At 38.7% G+C, this 22187-nt stretch overlaps 3 protein-coding genes across 3 annotated transcripts; 1 reads left to right on the plus strand and 2 right to left on the minus strand.

The window, feature by feature from the left end:
* Positions 1 to 755: 755 nt before the first annotated feature.
* On the minus strand, positions 756 to 6375 carry LOC119900520 (mediator of RNA polymerase II transcription subunit 26-like). The gene is made up of 3 exons (XM_038715542.1): positions 6026 to 6375; positions 4286 to 4360; positions 756 to 4186 (listed from the first exon to the last, which is right to left on the minus strand). Exons 1-3 carry the CDS (start codon positions 6095 to 6097, stop codon positions 2600 to 2602), a joined length of 1734 nt encoding a protein of 577 aa, XP_038571470.1. The 5' UTR covers positions 6098 to 6375; the 3' UTR covers positions 756 to 2599.
* A 1340-nt stretch (positions 6376 to 7715) lies between these two features.
* On the minus strand, positions 7716 to 10469 carry smim7 (small integral membrane protein 7). The gene is made up of 5 exons (XM_038715553.1): positions 10318 to 10469; positions 10048 to 10089; positions 9893 to 9945; positions 9694 to 9784; positions 7716 to 8390 (listed from the first exon to the last, which is right to left on the minus strand). The coding sequence occupies exons 1-5, from the start codon at positions 10341 to 10343 to the stop codon at positions 8375 to 8377; spliced, it is 228 nt and encodes a 75-aa protein (XP_038571481.1). The 5' UTR covers positions 10344 to 10469; the 3' UTR covers positions 7716 to 8374.
* Positions 10470 to 11709: 1240 nt separating this feature from the next.
* Positions 11710 to 21389, plus strand: tmem38a (transmembrane protein 38A). The gene is made up of 6 exons (XM_038715554.1): positions 11710 to 12207; positions 16459 to 16615; positions 17528 to 17712; positions 18832 to 18919; positions 19563 to 19680; positions 20680 to 21389. Exons 1-6 carry the CDS (start codon positions 12084 to 12086, stop codon positions 20884 to 20886), a joined length of 879 nt encoding a protein of 292 aa, XP_038571482.1. The 5' UTR covers positions 11710 to 12083; the 3' UTR covers positions 20887 to 21389.
* Positions 21390 to 22187: the final 798 nt, after the last annotated feature.

Raw genomic sequence — 22187 nt, forward strand, 5'->3', positions numbered from 1 at the left:
CAATGTGCTGCACAAGACTAGCAGCCCCCCCCCCCCTAAACAATCAGACTTCTAAACCCAAATTCATCCTCTGCTCCACTGAAGTTTATTTCTGTTTACCAGTTTTATGATTGCTTTTGTATTAGTTTATTGTCTGCTAGGTAGCAGAAGGAAGTTACAAGCTTAATTTCACTTTACAACCTCTTGTAATGTGACAAATCTACCTAGACAACCGTGAACTTGTGAAATAACCAAATACATTTTTAAAACTCAACAATATACACAGTTTGTTAGTTATTTCATACCAGCATATTTTTTATTTGAAATTTATTTTCCAAAGTGTGTTTCAATTTCACTTAATTTAATGTCCTAATGAACGTTTTATTTCCACAATGCCACTCTCCTTCACATGTTTTTGTCTATCAGAACAAACAGGTCAGAGCAGGTTACGTGATAGGCTGATTTTGCTTGAATTGAACAATCACTTCTGTACTTCTGCACTTCTCAACTAACTGATTGATCAAATCAGCTCAAATTGTATTTATGGGGAAAATGCATCTAAGAAGAGTGCATCTGAAATTGTACTATTTTCTCATCAGCATGGTAATGTAGTTTCCAAAAACTTCTGAGCATCCTGGGAATTAATCAAAATCTATTTGAGAGTGATGTGGATGCAGAGCCAGCACATATCCCGCACTGTGGGAATTCATTTGTCAGTTTGATTAATGAGCGTAATTGCAAAGAGACCATAATAAACACTAAGAAGACAATCACAATTCCTTCAGTTTTTTTTATTAACACATAACATGTCCACATAAAGGACTAAGTAGCAAATATGTTCTCTTCTGCATTTGACTTAACACAAAATGTTCATTTCTGTACATTCACTAAGGCTCTGTCTTTAGGGAAAACACAGGTTTCCATAAGGCAAACAATATCTAAAAGGAATGATATTAAGTACTTTATCCAGCATGTCAATTTATATTCTTCCTGACAGTACAAAGATGCAAGCTAGTAGCATAATCGGCTCTGCCATTTGAATTAATATTTTACAACCTAAATACACAGTAAAGGGAAAAGGCAAGTACAAAATAAAATTAGTTCACATTATCAAAATGTGTCCTTTTGGATAGTTTCCTGTGTAAAGGTAGGTTGGTGTGTCAGCAGGAACCATTTGGAAAAAAATCACTGCTGCATCACTGAACCAATTCTGAATAAAGAAATTAACAAAAAATGATTTAGTGTAGTTTGAACATGTATATAAATCTCAAATGAATCTGTAAATATAATAAATATCATACATGACATCCACATTTCTCTATCAGTGTGTATTGTTCTAGCCCAATACAAGCCTTTCTTACTCTCACCTCAAACTGCATGGTCACATCTGGCAGTTTCATGTCACTTTACAGTATTCAAACCTCACAACACAAGAAAAATATTCAAATGTTTTAATAGTGATTTCTCAGTTATTCTTTCTGCTTTAAAAAAAAAAAAGCAAAAAAACATTGCCACAAGACGGTTGTGCAGTGGGGGGGGGGGACCGCGGTTCTAAAAATGTGCATTGATAAATGTTCACAGCACAAAAAGTTAATAGTTGTTAATACCAATGGTAATGAGCTACTTGAAGATGTACGGTTGAACGGCGTCCTTGCCACTGTCCAGTTTGTCGATGGCTCTGCTAACGCACTCTTACTCTTCCCACTGAGAGGAGCGGGTGGTACCTTGTCGCCATGATTTTCGATGCACTGCAAGCCCAGGCAAAGAGTAATCCTTGTCCATCCAATACTCAGAAGGCTGACTAAACTGACAGCAGCACATCTACTTCCAGGACAGTTGAAGCTGACTGCCTCCAGCCCAAGTTGATACCTGAGACCCAAATGGGGCTGGAAAATCCAACAGCTATCATAGATCTAACCATAACCCCAGAGCAGACACCCTAGCAGAATAAAAAGACATCTGTGGTGTCAGTCAATGAAGCTCCAGTTCAGACGATCATTTAGCTTTTGCTTCAGCTTTTGCAGCTAAACAGGCTTGTTAAGATGCATGAGCAACAACCTCATTGGTAGATTTATCTGTTTGATGTCTTCTCCACTTATGTAGTTTACTGCTCCTTTATTGAAAAGTTGATAGGGTCAGTTTTTTTTTTTAAACATAAAATTTAACTATATTTTATTTTTATAAATACTGCACTGTGGACTAAATGTGAGTGGATGAAGAAAGTTTCAGTAAAGTCACATTCCACGAGGCATGATAATAACATAAGACAAATTAAATGTAGCTGTGCAGTTTAATTTGATGTCATCTCCCATACAAAGAATGGCAGGTATTGGAAAATTAATCTGTACACTTACTGAACACAACAACTAAATGGTCAGATAATGCATAGCCATTTTCCTTTTCCTTTGCGCTGTCCCCACGCAAACCTGATAAAAACACAGATTACACCCCTGTACTCCATGCACACTTACACCCAAGGAGGCAGCACATTGACTCCACTTTCACCTATGGTGCATAACAGCAGCTTACACTTAAATGAAGTGCCTCCACACATGCAGAGTTGCTCCGATGTAAGACAAAGGCAGCTTGCAACTTTCAATCCAGAAAGCTGACCTCAGTTTCAATCCAGACACACGTATGGCAGTATGTTCAACCTGCTCTCATCTCCATGTGGGTCTAAGGAGATGCACTCCGTCCAGTCATACCAAGTCCCCTTTGTGTCATAACAACCGTTCACCCCGGACCAGTGTTGTGTGTGTAATCTGTTCAGGTCTTCATTGATGACCTCTCTGCTAACCCCCGGTAAATCCCTGGCTGGGAGTTCTGGTGCCAACGTGTGGGTTTTCTTGGCATCTTTATTTTGGTGTTCCTCTTTTTTCAAGAACTCTGTCATGAAAAAGTGTGCACCAGGGGTGTGGGTGCCTGATGATGTTAGCACGTTGCTTTGCTGGCTAAGATATGACTGGATGATTTCGCTTCTTGACAGCTCTCTCCAGTCCGTTTGCTGGAAGGGACTGGGAGAAACTGGTGAATTTTGCTTCGGCTGTTCTGACCACTGAGATTCAGGTTTGTGGCTCAGTCTGACCTCCCCCTCCTGGCAAGACTCCTTATGAAAGGAGGGTTTGATCTGTCCTGTTACAGGGTCAAATGTCAGTCTCCTGTCTTTTAACCTGACTGGTTTAGTGCTGTCTTCTACAGTCTGTCCATCTAACTTTACCACACAGTCCTTAGACTTGTATTTCTGTCCTTTCCTTTTCCCTGTATTGCTAACAACACCATCATCTTGCAAACTGATCCCATCATTGCAGGAAGAGGTATAGGAGTTGTGAGGAGATGTATTGGGAGGCCTGATTTTAGAGTCCAATTCAACAGACCATGAACCGCTAGTGTGCAAACCCTGAACACAGACACTGAAAGTCTGAGGCGAAGGGCCTAGCCCAGAGGTGTCCACAGACCCAGAGCTCACAGTGGGGCTAGAAAGACTCTGTGCTTGTGCTGCAGGTTGTTTGACACCAGCTTCCTGCTTTAGAGTTTGAGGACTGTGCAAGGAACCACGTGGGTTTCTGGGTCCACTCTGCCCCCCGGAGGCAGCTTGCTCCTGTCTGGCTTGCTTCTGCAGAACTGATGCTTTTAGCAAAGAAGAAGTGCTAGGAGACTTGCAGTTTCCTGGGGCACTTGGATGAGGTTTTACAGCATTGACAGGTATTTTATTTACCCTGTCATTGTCCAAAGGCTCAGAAATCTCCTTGTCTAAAGGCTTGTCTAAATGTGCACGTGTATCTGTAAATATTTCAGAGCTACCGCCAATTCCATTGATTGACAGCTGTTTGGAGTTTTGTATTTTATCATTTAGAGCTGATTTGGATATCTTGGCTGGCAAGAGCTGTCCTTCCTTCTGGTCACCCTTACGTTTCCTATTGCTCAGTTTTTCCACCCTCAAGGAGTAGCAGTTGTTGAAGTCATTTCTGTTCTTCAACTCTGACCCTGTTTTACCTGATGGCGGGGTGGCAGCTGGAGCGGAGATGCAGGGATGAGCGCCACCATTGGAAGACCACGACGCACTGATGTGTCCTTTGGACAACGCCTCAGCTTTCTCTGGCTCAATCAGCTTCTGCCAGTTTCGCAGGAGCTTCTTGGCCCTTTTTGCAAGATCGTCATTCTTGGTTTTTTTCCGGACATCATTGATGAGCTTGCCAAGACGGGTTTCCTTTAATGAGATAAGATCTGTGTTTAAAAGCCACTGTGACATGGCAGGATTCAATTGTTTTATCTTAAATGCATATACTGTAGTCTGAATGTAACCCACCTCCAGTGCCTCTTTGGTGATAGGATATTTCTCCAAAAAAGAGATTACCTCCATAACTACCACCATATTGCATATCTGATGAGAAGAAAAAGTTTTTTTTTTTAAATTACAATCCTGAGACTTCATGAATTTGTCAGCATTACAAGTACAGTTGTTTTTACGTAGGGGTAACAGTTTAAGATTCAGAGCCTTATAGGCCCGATACGCATAAATACCACAGAGGAAAAAAAGAAAGGCTGTTAGAAGTGTGAGGCATAATTTGAATAGACTTTCAAATGTGCACCTGTATGTCAAAACATGATGTACTCATACTGGTTTCAGGCTCAATATGACAAACTGAGATTACATGCAAATGTGCCATTGTATCCCAAAAGAAGACCAAGTCAGATCAGCAAGTAAGATAGAACAAAAAGTGCTGACCATAATGGTCCATTCAATCTGGTCCTGCTTTGATAGATCGGTCCACTATCAGACATTTTACTGTACTGTTTATACTGTGGTAGCAAACCCTTTAATATTTCTGGTAGGTAGTGTTACAAATCAGTGAGGACTGCTTTATGGCAATACTGGATTTTCTTTAGGACTTTAGCATCAATGTAATTAAGTGCCTTCTAGGTTTATCAGGTGTCACATTTCTGTGTGGTTATCATGATAAAAGGATTTCATATCGGCCATCCATTAAGCCAGCAGAGTTTGTCTGTCAAAAGTTAGAATATACCTAGAAACAAGCATATTAGCTCCTTGAAGCTTAAACTGTTGAACACAGCAGTGTACGGCCACAGTCATACTTACATTTCTCTCAGTTAGCAAACAACATCTCTAGCTTTAGTTAAATCAAAAGAGATTGAAGCGTGGAGAAGTCATGTGGCTCAGCTCAGCTGCCTGGATCCATTCTTCATATGCGTTTACAATCTTTAATTTTGTCATCCTGATCATCCATACTGTAATTTTACTATGGTCTATTCTGTACACACAACATTCAAGGTATTGCATGTCTGTCCGTCCTGAGAGAGGGATCCCTCTTCTGTTGCTCTTTCTGACGTTTCTTCCATTTTCCCCCCTGTTAAAAGGGTTTTTATTTAGGGCAGAAGGCGTTACTCGTTGTACAGATGGTAAAGCCACTTGAGGTGATATATGATATTGAGCTACATAAATAGAAAATGTTGTAACTTTGAAATTGCTATGATTTCAATGACTGACAATGCCATTGGTACATTACATGCAAAAGTTTGGCATTATAATGTCTGTGTTGAACTTTTGAAGTTTTTGGCTGTACCATGGACCTTGCTAGTCTGTGAACAGTGCTGTAACACATCCTGGCAATCTCATCAGCTGTGAAAGGGTAAAAGTAGAGATGTTATTTTTATCTATGTAAAACGTTGATCTTACTGAAACCACAATTGAAGTAAAAAGGACACTTACCTACTGATTTACACTTCCTACCTGGTAGCTCAGTTTAGCAAGTCTCCACTCCTGAAGCACTGTGCTTTTCAGTGTACAATACAAGCTAACTTGGTCACATGAACATTAGCCAACAGCAGTTAGTTAGCAGCCCGGCTCCTGAATACCTGCCACTTTCGCTAACTGGTGACAATAGCCAGCTAATTAGCGAACAAATAATAACTCGGCATGCAATCACTGACTGCCCCCACTTTGAAAACCCTCCGAGGCGAGCCGGGGTCGGCTTGGCCTTGTTGTCTGCGCCCAGTTCGTCCTTTGGCAACTACCGGATATACTCACATTGCTCTGGCCGTCGATGGCCTGTAGAAGCCGGTCTCTCATCACCTGCGGAGTGGCTGTTGCCGCTGTCATCGCCTGGCCGTGTCGCGGGTCAGGTCGGACTCAGACAGCAGAATCCCCCGAAGAGGCGGCGGTTGGAAACCTGCCGACACTCACAGGCCCGACGGAAGATCTTCTCCGGGAGTGGGCACCATGTTTTATGGTGCTTTTATCTTTGTTTCCGTTCGCCGCCGTCACGACTTGATGATACGGACAACGTGAACAGAAAATCCTCTCCGGGAATCGGCTACCCCCCTCCGCTGGTAGCCTCCTCCTCTTCGCTCTGCTCGTCGGGCTTTTTGTGAAGCGCTCGCGCAAAGCATGATGGGAAGGTTTTACGTAACCGATTGTTTCACGTCTGCGGCGTAAAACGTGGACAATAGAGCGGTCTGTGCAGCGCAGGATTTCCTTCTTTCTTTAAGATGGATTTATACGTTGATGTTTTTCCCTTCAGAGGTTCAAAAACGATATGTGATGTCTTTGAATTGCAACCTGAAACTGTTTTATTAAATGTATTTTGGATACATACATTAATAGACATCATAGTTATATAATATTAATTAATCTTTCCTTCAGATATATTATATTTGGTTTCTATTTATACAACTATACTACAAAGTAGTATTAGGGCCACATTAACGGAAAAAGGATTAAGATTTTTTAAATTTATTTTGCATTTCCAGAATAAACTGAGAAACAATGTGGAGTAGGTTACCATTTCCGGACTTTATGTCGAGAATAATGTCGAAATGACGAGAATAAAGTTGAAGTTGACTTAATTCTCGACATGCTGACTTTATTCTCGACATTATTCGCGAAATGCAAAATAAATTTAAAAATCATCATCCTCAATTATTTTCTCCTTTATGTGGCCCGAATACTCTGTCGTACTATACAGGTAATTTCCCCTTCTAAGGTTAATTGTCATTGTGGCAAAATGTCACATTTACAAATGTAATGTCTTTGTTATATTTTGAAGGAAATTCAACACTGTTTCCACTCTTTCACCCTCATTAACTAACAACAGCTATCTTAACCTTATTTGTATCTGTATCTACGATTACTTTGCGCCCAGCGTTTTAAAATGTTTTACTAAATGTGTTTGTTATTTTTTTTCAGTTTCTTTGTTTCTCGTCCTGTATTTCTTCACCCTTCATCTTTTGAATCAATTTCGTATTTTTTTGCCTTGTCACTTGATGGCACTGTTGCTTCGCTGCAATGCAGTTGGAAGAAGAAAAAAAAAAAAGACTACTGCATGGTTGCTATTTTGTACAAAGCTGAGATACCTACCTATTAATCCCTTTCTATATATTACAAATATGGTTTATTATTGTTTCACACATTAATTGCTACTGATTATATTAATCACTTGTTTTTATTTGAAACACATACTGTTTATGAACACACAAAGGAAATGAGGATGGTCCTCGCAGCAAAATTTAAATATATGAAAAACCATTCTGCTTTTATTAAATTTTGTCATTCTGTCCTCATCTCATTGTAGATAATGATATTGACAAAGAAACTGTATTTGATGTGTATCAGTCATGCATGGCTGATAGGATTCGCTTAATGAGGTTAGAATTGGATTGGTGCATACCTCATACCAATAGACAGTTAAAACCATTCAAGTCAATGAACAGACATCAAATGAGAAAACAGCATTTTTATTGCTAAAAGGATACATTTACATTATAGTGCATATACATTTACTTATAGCACGTGTGCCAGAGTAAATGAAAATGGCATTTTATTGAAGTCTGAGAAGCTTAATTAAGATATTCTGTATTGACACTCACAAGAGTAGCTGAGTAAAATTTAAGATGCTTGTGCCATATATCACAAACAGAGGAGATTTAGAGTTCATTATGTGATAGTGATCTTGTCTTGTTGGATCCAAGCTTCAACACCAGATTTGATTACTGTATGTGAGGTTTTAGGGCAGAACAAGACCCTTAAATGATGACACACAGGAAACAAGCCACAGAAAACATCCTGTTAGTAAGGGAGGGCTGTCCATTGCTTTCAACACTGCTGTTTCTCTGATAAGTAAACTGACAAGCTGGAGAAAACAGCTCATGCTCTATAATGAAGCACAAGGGCACAAGACAACACATATTCAGCAAAGGCAGGGGTTCTGGTGCAGTTACAGCTACAACAAAAAGTTTCTGTACAGCAAGGAGATTGGTTTGGGCTCAAAGAAAATGAAGCGTAATTACAGTTAAAAAGGTCCAGAAGAACAGCAAAGTCTTATTAAGGAGACATTTATAGCGTCCATCTTGGTGGAAGTCCGGTAGCCTCAAATGTTGATCATGATCCAAACAATCTGTGAGGATTGAAAACATTCAGCTAGTTAGAAAACCAACATATTCACAGCCCAGGTATTCAGGGAAATGTAGGAAATCAGAAGTTGGAAGTCTGATTAGCATCTTGATACGCCACACCTGTGAGGTGGATGGTTATCTCGGCAAAGGAGAAGTGCTCACTAACACAGATTATGACATATTTGTGAACAATATTTGAGAGAAATAGGCCTTTTGTGTACATAGAGAAAGTCTTAGATCTTTGAGTTCAGCTCATGGTGAATGGGGGCAAAAACAAAAGTATTGCGTTTATAGTTTTGTTCAGTGTAAATAAAACTGTGTTTATTAACATATTATAATGGGACGGGAACGTTATTTCATTAGTAAAATGTATTTGCACTACAAACATTAGCGGCGTCAAAAAATAACAATAACTTGTCAGCGTACTGGAAGACATGTCAATTAACTTGTGAGTGATATCAAGTTCAAGTTTTTTTTTTGTAGTAAGAGTGAGACTTCATTTTTGTTTACATTTGGATTATCGCTTTAACCACAAAACATACCCCATCCTAAGTGAAGAACATTTTTCAGCAACAAGCGTTGCGGTGTCATCTGAAATTTTTACCACAATCTTAAACGTGGGTTTGCATTTCTGTCCGACTAGCGTCAAGAGTCAACAAAGAGGTTATACTTTAAAGATAAAGCTTGTGTTACTGTGTGTTTTTCATATTGTCAACAAATCCCATAAAACCACAGAATCTGAAAGAGCATTACTTTCTCTCTTAGTACTTTCTGACTTCCCTACCTAATCTGTGGCACTCAACCCCAAGGCCCAATGGTTCCTACTGAAGGCGTAACTCTTCAAACAGGTGTCACATATAGGGCTCAGTTACTTCTTAAAACAGCTGGCCAATGTAGGTTTTAGCAAATGTTACACAAACAGAATAAATTGTGTATTTGTTGGTGACTATTTTCTGATGCAGAGATTAATAAACATTTGATGCTTTAGTGAGTATTAACAGCAAGATGGTGCACGAGAGAACGACACAAAATAAAATACAGTGTTTCTTGAATTAAAGAAACATGTCAGCCAGTTAATACTTTTAACAGTTAATGTAAAATAAAGGAGCTATATGGCACGAAGGGAAAAGCAAACATGCTATACTTGAGAATGTTGGTTTTGGTCTTTTCATGGGCTTTGTTGGGGAATATTGTCAGCACAAGAAATGAACTGTTTCTCCACACAGTGCAGCCTGTTCACAATCACATCCAACCATTACATCTGTACAGTTACATAACCAGCATCAACTAAGATTCTTTACTCACACAATCATGCAGAACATGATAAAGATGTTCCATAGAGCGATGAAGACCCGAAAGTATCGCAGGCTGAGCAGAAACTCTCTGATGTTGTCACCTGAAAGACAGACTGATCATTTTTTGTGGCAGTGCTTTGAGAACATACCTGTGACAATTTTTCGTTCATTCCCCCACCCTTCTCTCTGTTTAACACACACATACAGACCTGTTGTAGGTGCTCTGGACTCATCTTCAAATCCTTGGGACTCCTTCCTTTTGCTGTAAAACATTCACAGTTAACCGGCTGATTTGTTTGTTTTGCTTTGTAGCTCTACTGTGAGGTTTTAAGCAGCGGTGGTTCACTATGATTTTAATACTTACAGCTTGAAATTCAGCACAGCCCCTGCATTCACCAGTAAGGTCCTAGAAAGCACAGATAGATAAACCGTTGACAGGTAGAATAATGGTGTTATCTAGCTACCTGCTGAGCTAACGTTAGCTGGTGAGCTGGCATTAGCACGCAGCTAGCTTGATACACAGCAATCTAACTAACGTTAACAATACAGTAAACAATAAGACATTCAGAGAGGACATTTATATTAAATAAAAGCGTGTATGTATGTGAAATATGGCAGAAACCGGACCAATTACCCGAATATCAACAGATCTCCAATCATTTTGTTCACATCACGGAGACGCTTTACTTCCGCGTTCGGCCACGTAATCAGGTGACTGACCAATACCGTTTCTGTGTCCTCGGGCGCTTGTTTGCCCTGAAGTTAGACTGTAAGTTTGTTTCTGGTTTCTGGTTAAGGTTACGGTAAGGGGCATTGTCGGGGGCAGATGGGGGTTGTACATCAGCAAGTAAGTTGTGCCAGTAACGTCAATTTTTTAAACCATACTCGAGCAACGCGCGCCTCCTGTAGACAAAAAATAGGTAATAACGGGCAGAGGAAGATTTTCTTTTGTTCCTTTGGTTGCTTTAAAAAAAACCCAACTCTGTTACATATGAAATAACCATCATAATACTGTAATAACTACTTAAAAAAACTCCAATCCCAACATTTAATGATATAAACGTTGTTGAGACATCTATCAAACCTGTTAAGGCTATTATAGTAATGTCAAAATGGTGAATTATTTAGGCTAGTTAGGAATTTAACTGTCTTTAATTTCACTACACAGAATAAATTAAACAAACAAACAAGTAATTAGCCTAACAGGACTATAATCAAGAGCAATAATATCAACAAACAATATGACAGATCATCAGTATCTGTTGATGATTTTTAGGGACTTTTTGTAAGTAGCCTATACTTTCTTTATTTAAAATTGTTAAATTTACAAAGCTATCATTTAAAATTACAGTAGGCTACATATTTCACAGGAGGTTAAATTATTATTTCATGATAATTACAATGTGAATAAGATGATTCTTTTTTATTATATGTTGTTTTTTTAAAGTAGACCTAGTTATTACAGTATCATGATGGTGATTCATATGTAAGTTATAAAAAACCCCATAAATGTATAGAGCAGCTAGGAAAACTATATTTTACTTGTCTATGACAAATTCCTGAAGGTAAAAGCTCAAAATAATGGTGTAAATGGTGGGAAGGATCATTCAGATGGATGAGAAATATATTTTCACTCATCTCAAACAAGGACAAAGTTGACATTTTGGAGATGCTAGGTCTTTACATTGTGTGGCTTTGGAGACCCCTGGCGTTAGGCTATGTGGTTGCTCTGATTATTGTTCTCAAGAATGAAAAGCAAAAAAATAAAATAAAATAAAATTTAAAATAAACAAAGATCGTGTTGTTGTTTACTTATATAAGTTTGGAATTATTGCGCCTTTAATTGCAACACATCTGCATCATCTGAAGGATAAACAGCCGGTGACATCGCCAAATGCTGCCGAGCTGATTGGGATTAGAGTCGAGCATTTGGCTCTGAGTCAGCCTCGGTACAGGATCTGATCCGGATTGTAGGATTCTTTTTATTTTATTTTATGAGAGGGCGAATGAATCTGCGTCCGGAGTAGGCCTAAGCATGGACAGTTGTTTCGAGCTTTGTGTTTCCCGAATCTCTTAAAGCGTCTTGTGGTCCGGCGAAAATAATCAGTATGTCGATCATGAACGCAGGAGGGCGAGCCTTTTGTTTTGTGTTTTAAATTTCAAGCTGACACGTTAAAACCTCCCGAGCAGCTGGCACGGAGCGCACACCATGATGATGCAGAGGCTGTGGAGATGAGTATTAATAGGAGCGCTTGAGTGTCACAGTTCTTTCACTGTCGAGACCGGGAGGTTTGGTGGAGAGTCGGTGGACCGGGTTGGGGGCGCTTTCTGATCCAGACTGCGCAGGTTGGAGTAAAAAACAAACAAACACAGGGATTCAGTCTTTATCACACAGGCAACATGGAAGTGCTGGCTGCTCTTAATTTGGGCGAATTTGCCCAAATTTTCTCCAAACTGGGAATGTTTCCTGTGTTTGATCTCGCTTACTACATCGTGTCCATCCTCTACCTCAAGTATGAGCCAGGTGAGTGTGTTTTACGCGTTTCTGTTGTGCTATGTGAGCATTTGTTTTCTTTCTTCCACACACCTTTGCCTTAACATACATTTATTAACAACAATACAAAGTACAAATATATCTAGGATAACAATTTCTATCATGAGAATTCAATATTTAACGTCAAACCCTAAGTTAAAAACGTATAAGTTATCTGTCAGGTTATATTTGTATTATAAATTGAATGTGCATGTAATATAAAGTAGCCAATCCTACAGTTGTTTCTCTATGTTAAACCTATGCATTGCTGTAATGTCCCTATTGGGACTTTCTGTTTTCTGTATAGCAGCCTGTCCTTATAAAGCATGACCTGTTACATAAAATCTAGCAGGAGCACTTGCCGTTCTGCTTGCTTGGTGTGTGGGAATGCAGCAGTCTGACCTCGTTTACACTGAGGAAATCACTGGACTAGATTAAACCACTCTGCTTTGGGTAAATCCTGATATTTTCCAAGATTTAACTCCTTTGAGCAACAGAGTTTGAGCAGGATGAAACTCAAGAGAAGGCCTGTGCATACCAGCGATGTAGGCAATAAATAGATGATCCTGAAATAGATGCTGTCATTGGGTGTCTGAAGCCCCTCTGCTGCACACTTTTAGGCTGCAGTTGGGTGTGTTATTTAAAATAAGCATGGCCTCACTGAGGAGAAAGTTTATTCTGACACTAAAGTTCAGTCATTTTATTTTGATGTGAGTTGAACCCACTGTGAAGATAGTAGGAGCACCAAACGTCTCATAAATCAAAAGGTTTACACCTTCAAATGAACCTGTATGGTGTTCATCAAATCCTCCCAAAACAGCTTCTTTAACATAAATCATGTGCATTTTGTAGCTACACCCGTGGGACGTTGGAGCCATTCACTTGCAGTAAAGACAAAATAGTAGCTTCTTGTCAGATGAATACACTTTTGTGTGTCCACAATTTAATCATTTGACTTTTGGAAACTTGTTTCATATTGCATGAGCTATCTGAAGAAAGTCGATATAGTATAACAGCTATTATAGATATTATATGATTATTCTTTTGCTCTGAAATTCATATGACTAGAATCTACATATGTCAGCATTTAGGTTTATGAGGGTGAACTCAGTGTGTTTGGTGTCCTACCAAAGGAAATTAAATTAAGTAAAAAATGAATTCATTTTCTATTTGAAATGAACATTTCTATTAATCTGATCTAGTTTACAGTGTAAAAAGTAAACCTAAAGGGGAACTACACCGATTGAATGCATCACAGTATGTTCACAGTCCTTGGGGGGTACTGTGGCTTAGAGGGAGCTGCGCAAAGACTGATAAAGCATTGGTTGGGGCTGAAGATACAAGTTTGAATAAAAAAAAAAAAAAGCTGGGTGTGTGGAGTTAGAAAGAAGTGAGTTTGTTAGACCTCTGTAGCCCTCTATCATCTCTGTTTGAGGCTAATGGCACGGCTATTAGCTGGTACTAGTGTAACACACCTGAATCTTAAGTCTGAAATTTTGGTGGTCACGTTGCATTGTGGGTAATGTAGGTGGCATGTTTTGAGAAGGAAGAAGTATGTGTGGGAGTAAGAAAATATCTCTGTCCATCATGAGTCCAACAAAGTCAAAGGAGTGCAATGCTAAATCTGTGAAGAACTCTTTTAACAGTCCCATCTGCGGTCATTTGCTAATTTGAGTAAACACATGCATACAGTTATGCATAAACATAGTTATTACTGTCACTAAAGTTTAAAGTGTTTTTAAAAAAGCAGATGTATCACTATACTGGTACTCATATTTCTCATAGTAGTTGAGGTAAAGGGGAGTGGCTCACTTTCTTTTGAAACATTTGTTGTATTTTGTATTAAATGAAAAGAATAAGAGGTCAAAAACACTGAGAGAGAGCTTGTTTTTATCAGTATTCGTGTGTGTGTTTTGTGTTAGAATCCATTATTTCATCCAGACGAACTGTAACATGTGGCTACCAACGCTGATGTCACGACTGCAACTGTATACCTTTATCTTACTTCATATCTACAAAATATTTTACAGTCAAATGTTTCATGCTGCCAACATTTGCAAAATCATCTTACATTCCCCCCTCCCTACATGTGTCAGAGTGGAGAGTCCTAGATCACAGGACATGTTAGGAGAGCACATGAATGAGTTTTGGGGGTCAGCATGAGCAAGGGGGGGGGGCGACAAGTGTGGGGGTCATAGGTTAAGACAGGGCTGACAGTTGCAAGGCAGGAGAAGCAGTTGAGCAGAATATATTTATAGGTTGGTATTTCTCAGGATCAGGTTGCTTTCAAACTGCGCGCCAGTCGCACAACGACACCCTCACCCACCTGTTGTTGGAGATTTGTGCAGTGAAGCAGCCACGCTCTGTTCGCATCTCCGTTTACTGAGTGTCTCTAACAGTGTTTTAACAATGGCTTGTGTCTTTATTCGCATGAAAACTAATGTACAGTTGTACAATCATATCACACTTGTTTGTGTAGTTTGTCTCATGTGATCATGGTCACATTCATACAGATTTCATTCAACATTATAGAAATTATAGGAGGGAAAATTTGCCTTCTTACTTTTCGTCTTCACCAGGACACCTCTGCAGTGATGAAAAGTAACGAAGTACATTTATTCAAGTGCTGTTCTAATTCACATAAGTCTACTTATTTCCATTTTATGCTCTAGACTTTATACATCTATGAAATATTGTTCTTTATTACTATTATTACAAATTAATTTTACAGCTAGAGTTTCAGATTTTACATGAAAAACATGAACTCTTTATAGACACAAGTACCCAAAAGTATATAAAGTAGTTAATTATCTTAACCTCAACCAGCTCCAACAGTTAAGTATCACTTACATGAACATGTAATGTAATACAACACTGAGTGGCGTCATCTGCACAATGAATTCTTCTGATAAAAAAGACATTTTGTTGCTAATACATCTGCACTTTTAGTAATAAAGAGACAATTTTGAAAACAGTAATGGAGTTCTTTTGTGGTGTGGTAATGCGAGCTGGTGCTGACCAACAATCTGGAGAAATTTGGGGTTCAGTGTCTATGACGTGGGAACAGGAGGAGTTGGGGATCGAACCCCAACAGAAAGGTGGTCAAACTGTTGATTGCAGTTATAATAGAAGTGTTTTCATGTACAGTTTTAAGGGATACCTGCCAGCCAACAAGACACAAGCATTTTCCATGTCCAGTTTTAAGCTTGGATTTAAAGGCTTTAATAGAGTCTTTTGTCAGCAAGGTTATTCCAGAATAAAGGGGCAAATGACAAGGAAAGGTTAAAAAGGTATCCAGCTAACAGATGAGTAAATTTTGTTGAAAAGAAATCTTGGATTGTGTTTTATTGCTACTGATTAAGAGTGAGAAATAGGCCACAGAGAACTCTTGTAATTCACGTTACTTCCAGTTTTGATTTACGCCATTTGCTCTTGCAGGCCTGCCTTAAAGCATGTGTTTCTTCAGTAAACCAGGCTGTAGACAGACCTCTCTGACTGGTATAAATGTCATGGTATGATATATATATATTGATGTGGTATAAATGTTTGGCATATAATAAGTTAATTCCACATAGATATGCCAAATAATGTCTTTATAGCATGACAGATATACAAAATAGAATATTAAATTACCACATGTAAAGCAAACAAGCAGTTGATTCTGCTCACATCTACATACTTGACTCAGTCAACTCATAAATGACGGTAGGACTCCTCAGTCAATATTAGGTTATGATAATAGGGCGGATTATCAGGGCGTGAACTGAAATGGTCAACTGGGCGTGGACAAAGATACAGCACGTAGACAAGCAAGGGATCCACTGATAATGGCTTTTGAAGGTCATTACTAACAGTTTTGCTCTGTAGGTGCTTTTCAAAAAAACTCCATTGATTTCTAAAAAAACAAAGATTACCACATTCATTTGTTGAATGAGTTGAAAAGCTTCTTAAACAGGATTAAGACCATCAGGATTTAGCAGGCCATTATTGAGGAGGCTGTATATAGCATATATTATATATAATTATATAGTTCATTCAGTGCTTAATTTGCATAGATGTTTTTTTAAATTGATACATTTAGAAAACGTGATGAAATTAAAGGGATGTTTTGTTCTTTTGGCTAAACGGTTTAAAAATAAAACATCAAACACACAGACTGAAAATCCCTGTCAGCCACATGCTGTGATATTTTAATTTTGTGTATCAGAAACAGTCCCTGACAGCTCCTCCTCTGTGTTGCAGGCTCGGTGGAGGTTTCTCGCAGGAGTCCCGTGGCCTCCTGGCTCTGTGCCATGCTCTACTGCTTTGGTAGTTACATCCTGGCAGACATCATGCTTGGAAGCAGCCCTATCGACTATTTCCAACACAACAGCCACATCCTGCTGGCGTCATGTGTCTGGTGAGAAAATCCACAGAACGATCTTACCCTTCATCAGGGATGATATTCTGTGTTAAGGGCATATGTCGCTCACATGGGACCATGAGATCTCTTTTTAGATTCATATGTTTTATCAAACTTTTACGACTATACGTGTGATGAAATGATCCCCCACCAGCCACTGTTTGGAGGCCATTCTCTTCAAAACATTATTTGGCCAGTAATTTAGATATACTGTACATACCAAGTGTCCAGTGAACAAAATGTCTAAGTTTAGCCAAATCTAAAAATGATTTATATCACCAGCTTTATCTGCAGAATTGTTTGTTTTGTTTGTTTTAGATGTCACAATAAATGCATGGAATTTGGTTTGCATGGCTCAAAGCAATGCAGAAACACTGTCCCAGTCTCTCAGGATAATCTACAGACATCAGTGACACCAGTTTTCATTTGAAACTTTTCTGCCAAAAGCTTTTTTAAAAAAGAGAAAATGTCCAGGTATTGCTAGTATTATATATAGAGTATAGACTATACTCTTTACTATATATCTAGTATAGAGTATTGCTAAAGCCAAAGCAAGGTGAGTTTATAGCACTTAAAACATTGAGGCAATTCGAAATTCTAAGTGCTTTACATAAGGAGTAAGTAAATGGGAAAATCTAATCAAATAGTGTAAAATAAAAAGAGATAAAAAAATGGGATGTGAGGCATGGCAGCAGAAATCTCAATAGTGGATTTCTCAAAACCTTGGCAAACAAAACTTATCTTTATGACCAGACACCACGAAGGTGTTGTAGGAAAAGTTATTTTTTGTGTGATTCAATTTATAAATAAATGGCTGCATGTATGTGTATGTGTGATTTAATTTATTTTCACCACCCGCTTTCCTCACTCACAACATTCTTTCTCTGTATGTGTCAAATACAAACACAGGTACCTCATCTTTTACTGCCCACTGAACCTCTTCTATAAATGTGTGGCTTTCCTGCCTGTCAAGCTGGTGTTGGTCGCCCTGAAGGAAGTCGTCCGCACTCGAAAGATTGCTGCTGGCGTTCACCATGCCCACCACGCCTACCACCACGGCTTCTTCATCATGGTCATTGTTGGATACGTGAAAGGTGATTTCACAATGACTTGCTCCCACACACTGTTTTGCAAATGTGTTTAAATGGTACTACAGGACAGCTGGTGTCATAAACACAATTTAGTCATGTTTAATTTAGGCTTTTGAATTCTCACTAGAGCCAAAATCTGTTGTTTTACTCCATCACTTAATGATATATCTTGTTTTGTCTGACTAAACCTAAAATATTTAGTTTGCTATCAAATAAGACAGAGAAAAACAGTAAATCTTAACAATTTAGAAGCTGGAATTAGGGTTTTGTTTTGGGTATTTTTCCTTTGAAAAACGATTAATCGATTATCAAAATTGTGGCCTGATTTTTTTTTTGTCAGTCCACTAATTGATTAATTCACAAATTTATTCAGTCTTTAACGCTGCTCGGATAGCCTGCAGACGACAGCTGCATTGACAGCTGCATTCAGTGTGTGACAGAAAGCAACACCTTCAGGAAACTACACAGCTGCCACATTTACACATGAATGAATGGCACATGCGCATGCCAGCGTGCACATGTGCCATTCATTCATGTGCCATTCATTCATGTGTTCAAGTGAGACAGTGCCAGAGTTCACAGTAACGAGGTTACTCAGAGAAACCAGGTTACGCAGGTAACAGGAGAATTACTGATCAATAAGTTATAAATTAGATTAAAATAAACGAGATAACGAAATAAAGTTGAAGTCAGTTCAGCTTAGCTTGAATTAATTTTGTGTAAATGAAGAAGTAAAGAGAAACAAAATGTCTCCATGAACAATGTATATGTTTTAACCCAGAAATGTTTTTAAATGATGAAGGATCAAATTGGTGAAAAGTCATGTAGTGGTATTTCATCTGTATCTAGCATATACTATTTAAAATTGAACTTCAAAATCCGACCTTTGTTGTAAACCTAAACCACATATTTCCTGTAGTTTTTCACTGCAAAACTACTCAACAGTAGAGAGATGTCCACAGAAATCTCCATAAAGGGTTGTCCTTGTCTTGCCCGCTACTGGCTCTGCTGCAATAGATAGGCCCTGCAGGCGTCCATGTTGAAAATGGTGAAGAAAAGCTGCAGCCAGATAAGAGCAACCACACGAGACATAGACTTTTTTGTCTATTTTTATCTTTGCAGGGTCTGGAGTGGCTCTCATGTCCAATTTTGAGCAGCTTCTGCGTGGAGTGTGGAGGCCCGACACCAACGAGATCCTCAACATGTCATTGTAAGTCTGTGTTTTCTGCTGCTGCTGATGGGAACATAAAGTATACATACCCTCACCACCCCCTCAAGCATGCAGGTGTTTCCAACCAAAACTCAGAGACAAAACTAGGATTTAAAAGTTATTGTGACTAAAACTGGACACAAAACACTGCCAGCCTTTTTGGGAAACAGTAGCAGGTTTGTTTGCAGAATTTAAATTTTCTGACTTTGGCATCCCCTAGTGGTGGTATCAAAAAAGGCATATTGGCTAAATAACTGCAATGCACCCAACTTATACAATGTCACTGTCACTTGGATTGTTTCATCACATCACTGTATTTAAGATTTTATTGGTGGGGTTTTGAAGCCTATATTAATTTGTTCAACTACAGAGGAACGTTTGAGCTTAAATCGAAACATTCAACTAAACAGAAAATGCAAAAATAATAGTACAATTGTAGGTTTTCACACTCACAGCATGTGTCATAAAGATGTATGTTGGTCTGGAGAAGTTGCCACCTTTACTCCATAAATAATATGATGCTTTAAATAAGTGGTTACTTTTATCTTCCATCTCTGATTTTGATCTAATCCTCACCTCATTGTTATTTTGATCTCTGCTGCAGTCACATGTTTTACTGACAGTTTGTGTTTGGTCTCTGCAGCCCGACCAAAGCCAGTCTGTACGGAGCCATCCTTTTCACCCTGCAGGAGGCTCACTGGCTGCCGGTTGCCAAGAGCACCCTCATCCTCGTCTTCACCCTCTTCATGGCTACAAGCAAGGTAAGATCAGGGCTGCTGTGTGAAGGGTGGTTGACATTGTTGTTTTTCTGTTTTATTTTTAGCCCTGATTTTTGAATTCTGCACTGTGATGGCATTCTTCCAGTGTGGAAGGGTTAAGGGACGAAATGTTGCTTATTTTAGGACAGAAAAACATTGGTTTATAGTTGTCTTTAGTAATTATGTGCCATCTTTTGTGTATTATCTGTGCTTCTTTCATTAAAGATACCCTGTGTACTTTTTAACCATTGTTGGCTCTATGGAGCAGTGTGTTTATGAGTAGCTCCCTGTTTTGTTTGTATCTTGTGCTCTACTTTAACTTGATTCTACACTCTCGATTGCTGCCCACATCTCTTATTTGTTCAGTGATTCATACAGGTTTTGTTGACCAATCAGAGCTTTGTAGGCTGGAGTGTCATTGTCATCTTTCTGCATATAGCTACAATCATCAAAAAACAAAACAAAAAACCAAACAGCAAAAGTGACAGAAAAATGGCTACGAGCGTGGGTGAGATTATAGAATAACAACAACCCTAAAGCCTAAAGGTTGCTCCGACCTGTCTGTGATGACTACAGATGGCGTGGGTGGGGTGGATACATTATTTCCTACTGATTTTTTCGGGCAAAAACCAAAAAAAATGATAAAAGTGCTACATAAATGCAGCCATTTATTTATTTTATATATTTAAAAGAAATGAATCAGGACTTTGTTGTGCACATAAACATAACTGCATTTGTTCACAGAACTACTCCACAGGGCACCTTTAAAGGTGCATTCCAGACTTGTGAGAGACAAATTTAAAAATGGTCTAAAGCAAAGATATCCTGATTTTTTTGTCAATACAAGTAAAGTTCAAAACATTTTTAATCCTACAATTCCCATAATGTTGCCAAAATGCATTTTACAAACTCCATGTGCCCAGTTTATAACACAGCCACTCATGAAGCTCCCCTTTAGTTATCATAGAGTAATCTCCTCTAACTGACACCATCTTTCTTCAGGTGGTGATGACCGCCCGACACTCTCACGGCTCCCCCTTCGCCCTCATTGAGTCCTGGGTTTGCCACCTGCTGTTCGGCTCCCCTCTCAGCGGATCTGAGGAAGACCACCATCATGCTCCTGCCCCTGCTGTCCCATCTTCACCTCTCAAAACCAAGGAGGAGCTGAGCGAAGGTGCTCGCAAGAGGAAGGCCAAGAAAGCCGAATAGCATGCCACATGGCACGAGAGAAACTGCATCTGACTCCTCCTCCATCATGGCCTCCACATGATGGGGCTTCCCATTCCTTTCTAGGGAAAGTTTGATGTTTTACCAAATGAGACCCTTTCTATTAGAGCAACATGGTGCTTTCTGCATTTTACATAGCACAAGAACTCTGTAAATACCACGGCAAATGTTTCACACTTCAACCCAACCTGGACACTTTAAACCAATTTATTTATGTGTTTGTGAACATCTGCATCTGTGCTCAACACTGAGTGGTGGTGATCCACGTTCAGGAGCTGCATGGGCATTTTAGGATGGCCTCTGTTCCACATCAGCAGCTGTGTTACCGGGTGTCAGTGATTTACTTCAAGTCCACCCAACCTTATTTCAGTTCAAACTCTCGATCAGAAATTCAATGGAGTAAAGCATTATGTAAAAGAACACTGATGCTTTTTGCATTGAGATGAAGACAACTTCGTGTCTAAATAAAATCAAGAGAAACATTGTGTCGTGGTGGTTTTTAATTTCCATTTCTTATTGACATTTCTTATGTTTTTTTTTAACTTTACTTTTCACTTTACACTTTACAACACACTATACTTCTTCTAAACTGTTCAGAGTTGGCATGCAGATGCATGTTTTATTGTTTGTTTGTTTTCCAAAACTGTGACCACAGGGAGTTTATACCAGGGTGTAACAAGTATTCAGGTCCTTTATTAAACTGAAAGTACTATAGTTTCATAGTGTTGGATGTATTATAGGGGTTATTATTACTAATGCATTAATGTGATTTTAACTTCTTTATAAAGTGTTTGGATGTTTAATGTGCAACAACCTTAATCTTTTAATGACTTTAATGTCAATGAAGTCAATAATCCTTCAAAGCTTATTTGCAGTGCATTAAGGCCATGGTTTTAATTTAAACCAGTTTGCTTTATGAAATGTAGGTAAAAAATGAATCATGATTTGTATCATGAAACAGGAGAGAATAAGTCACTATTGCTGCACTAGAATATAAAAAAGTTTATTTTAAAGAAATTCTGGAAACTAGTTTGTGTTTGAAGAAGTAGAAATATTTCTACTACAAAGGCAGGTATTGTTCAAGGTCTACACAAAAATGACTAAAGTGAGAGGAAGATTTTCTCTGCATCATTGTTTTAGAAGTTATATGAAAAATAATTTGCAAAATAACTACAGCTGTCCGATAAATGTAGTGGAGTAAAAGTATAAAGTAGCATAAAACTGAGCTACTCAAGTAACATACAAGTACCTCAAAATTTTACTTAAGTAAAGTATTTCAGCAA

The sequence above is a fragment of the Micropterus salmoides genome, unplaced genomic scaffold (assembly GCF_014851395.1).
Source record: "Micropterus salmoides isolate LMB-PRFRI ecotype aquatic unplaced genomic scaffold, ASM1485139v1 Ms_hic_scaffold_13, whole genome shotgun sequence".
NCBI classification, from domain to species: domain Eukaryota; kingdom Metazoa; phylum Chordata; class Actinopteri; order Centrarchiformes; family Centrarchidae; genus Micropterus; species Micropterus salmoides.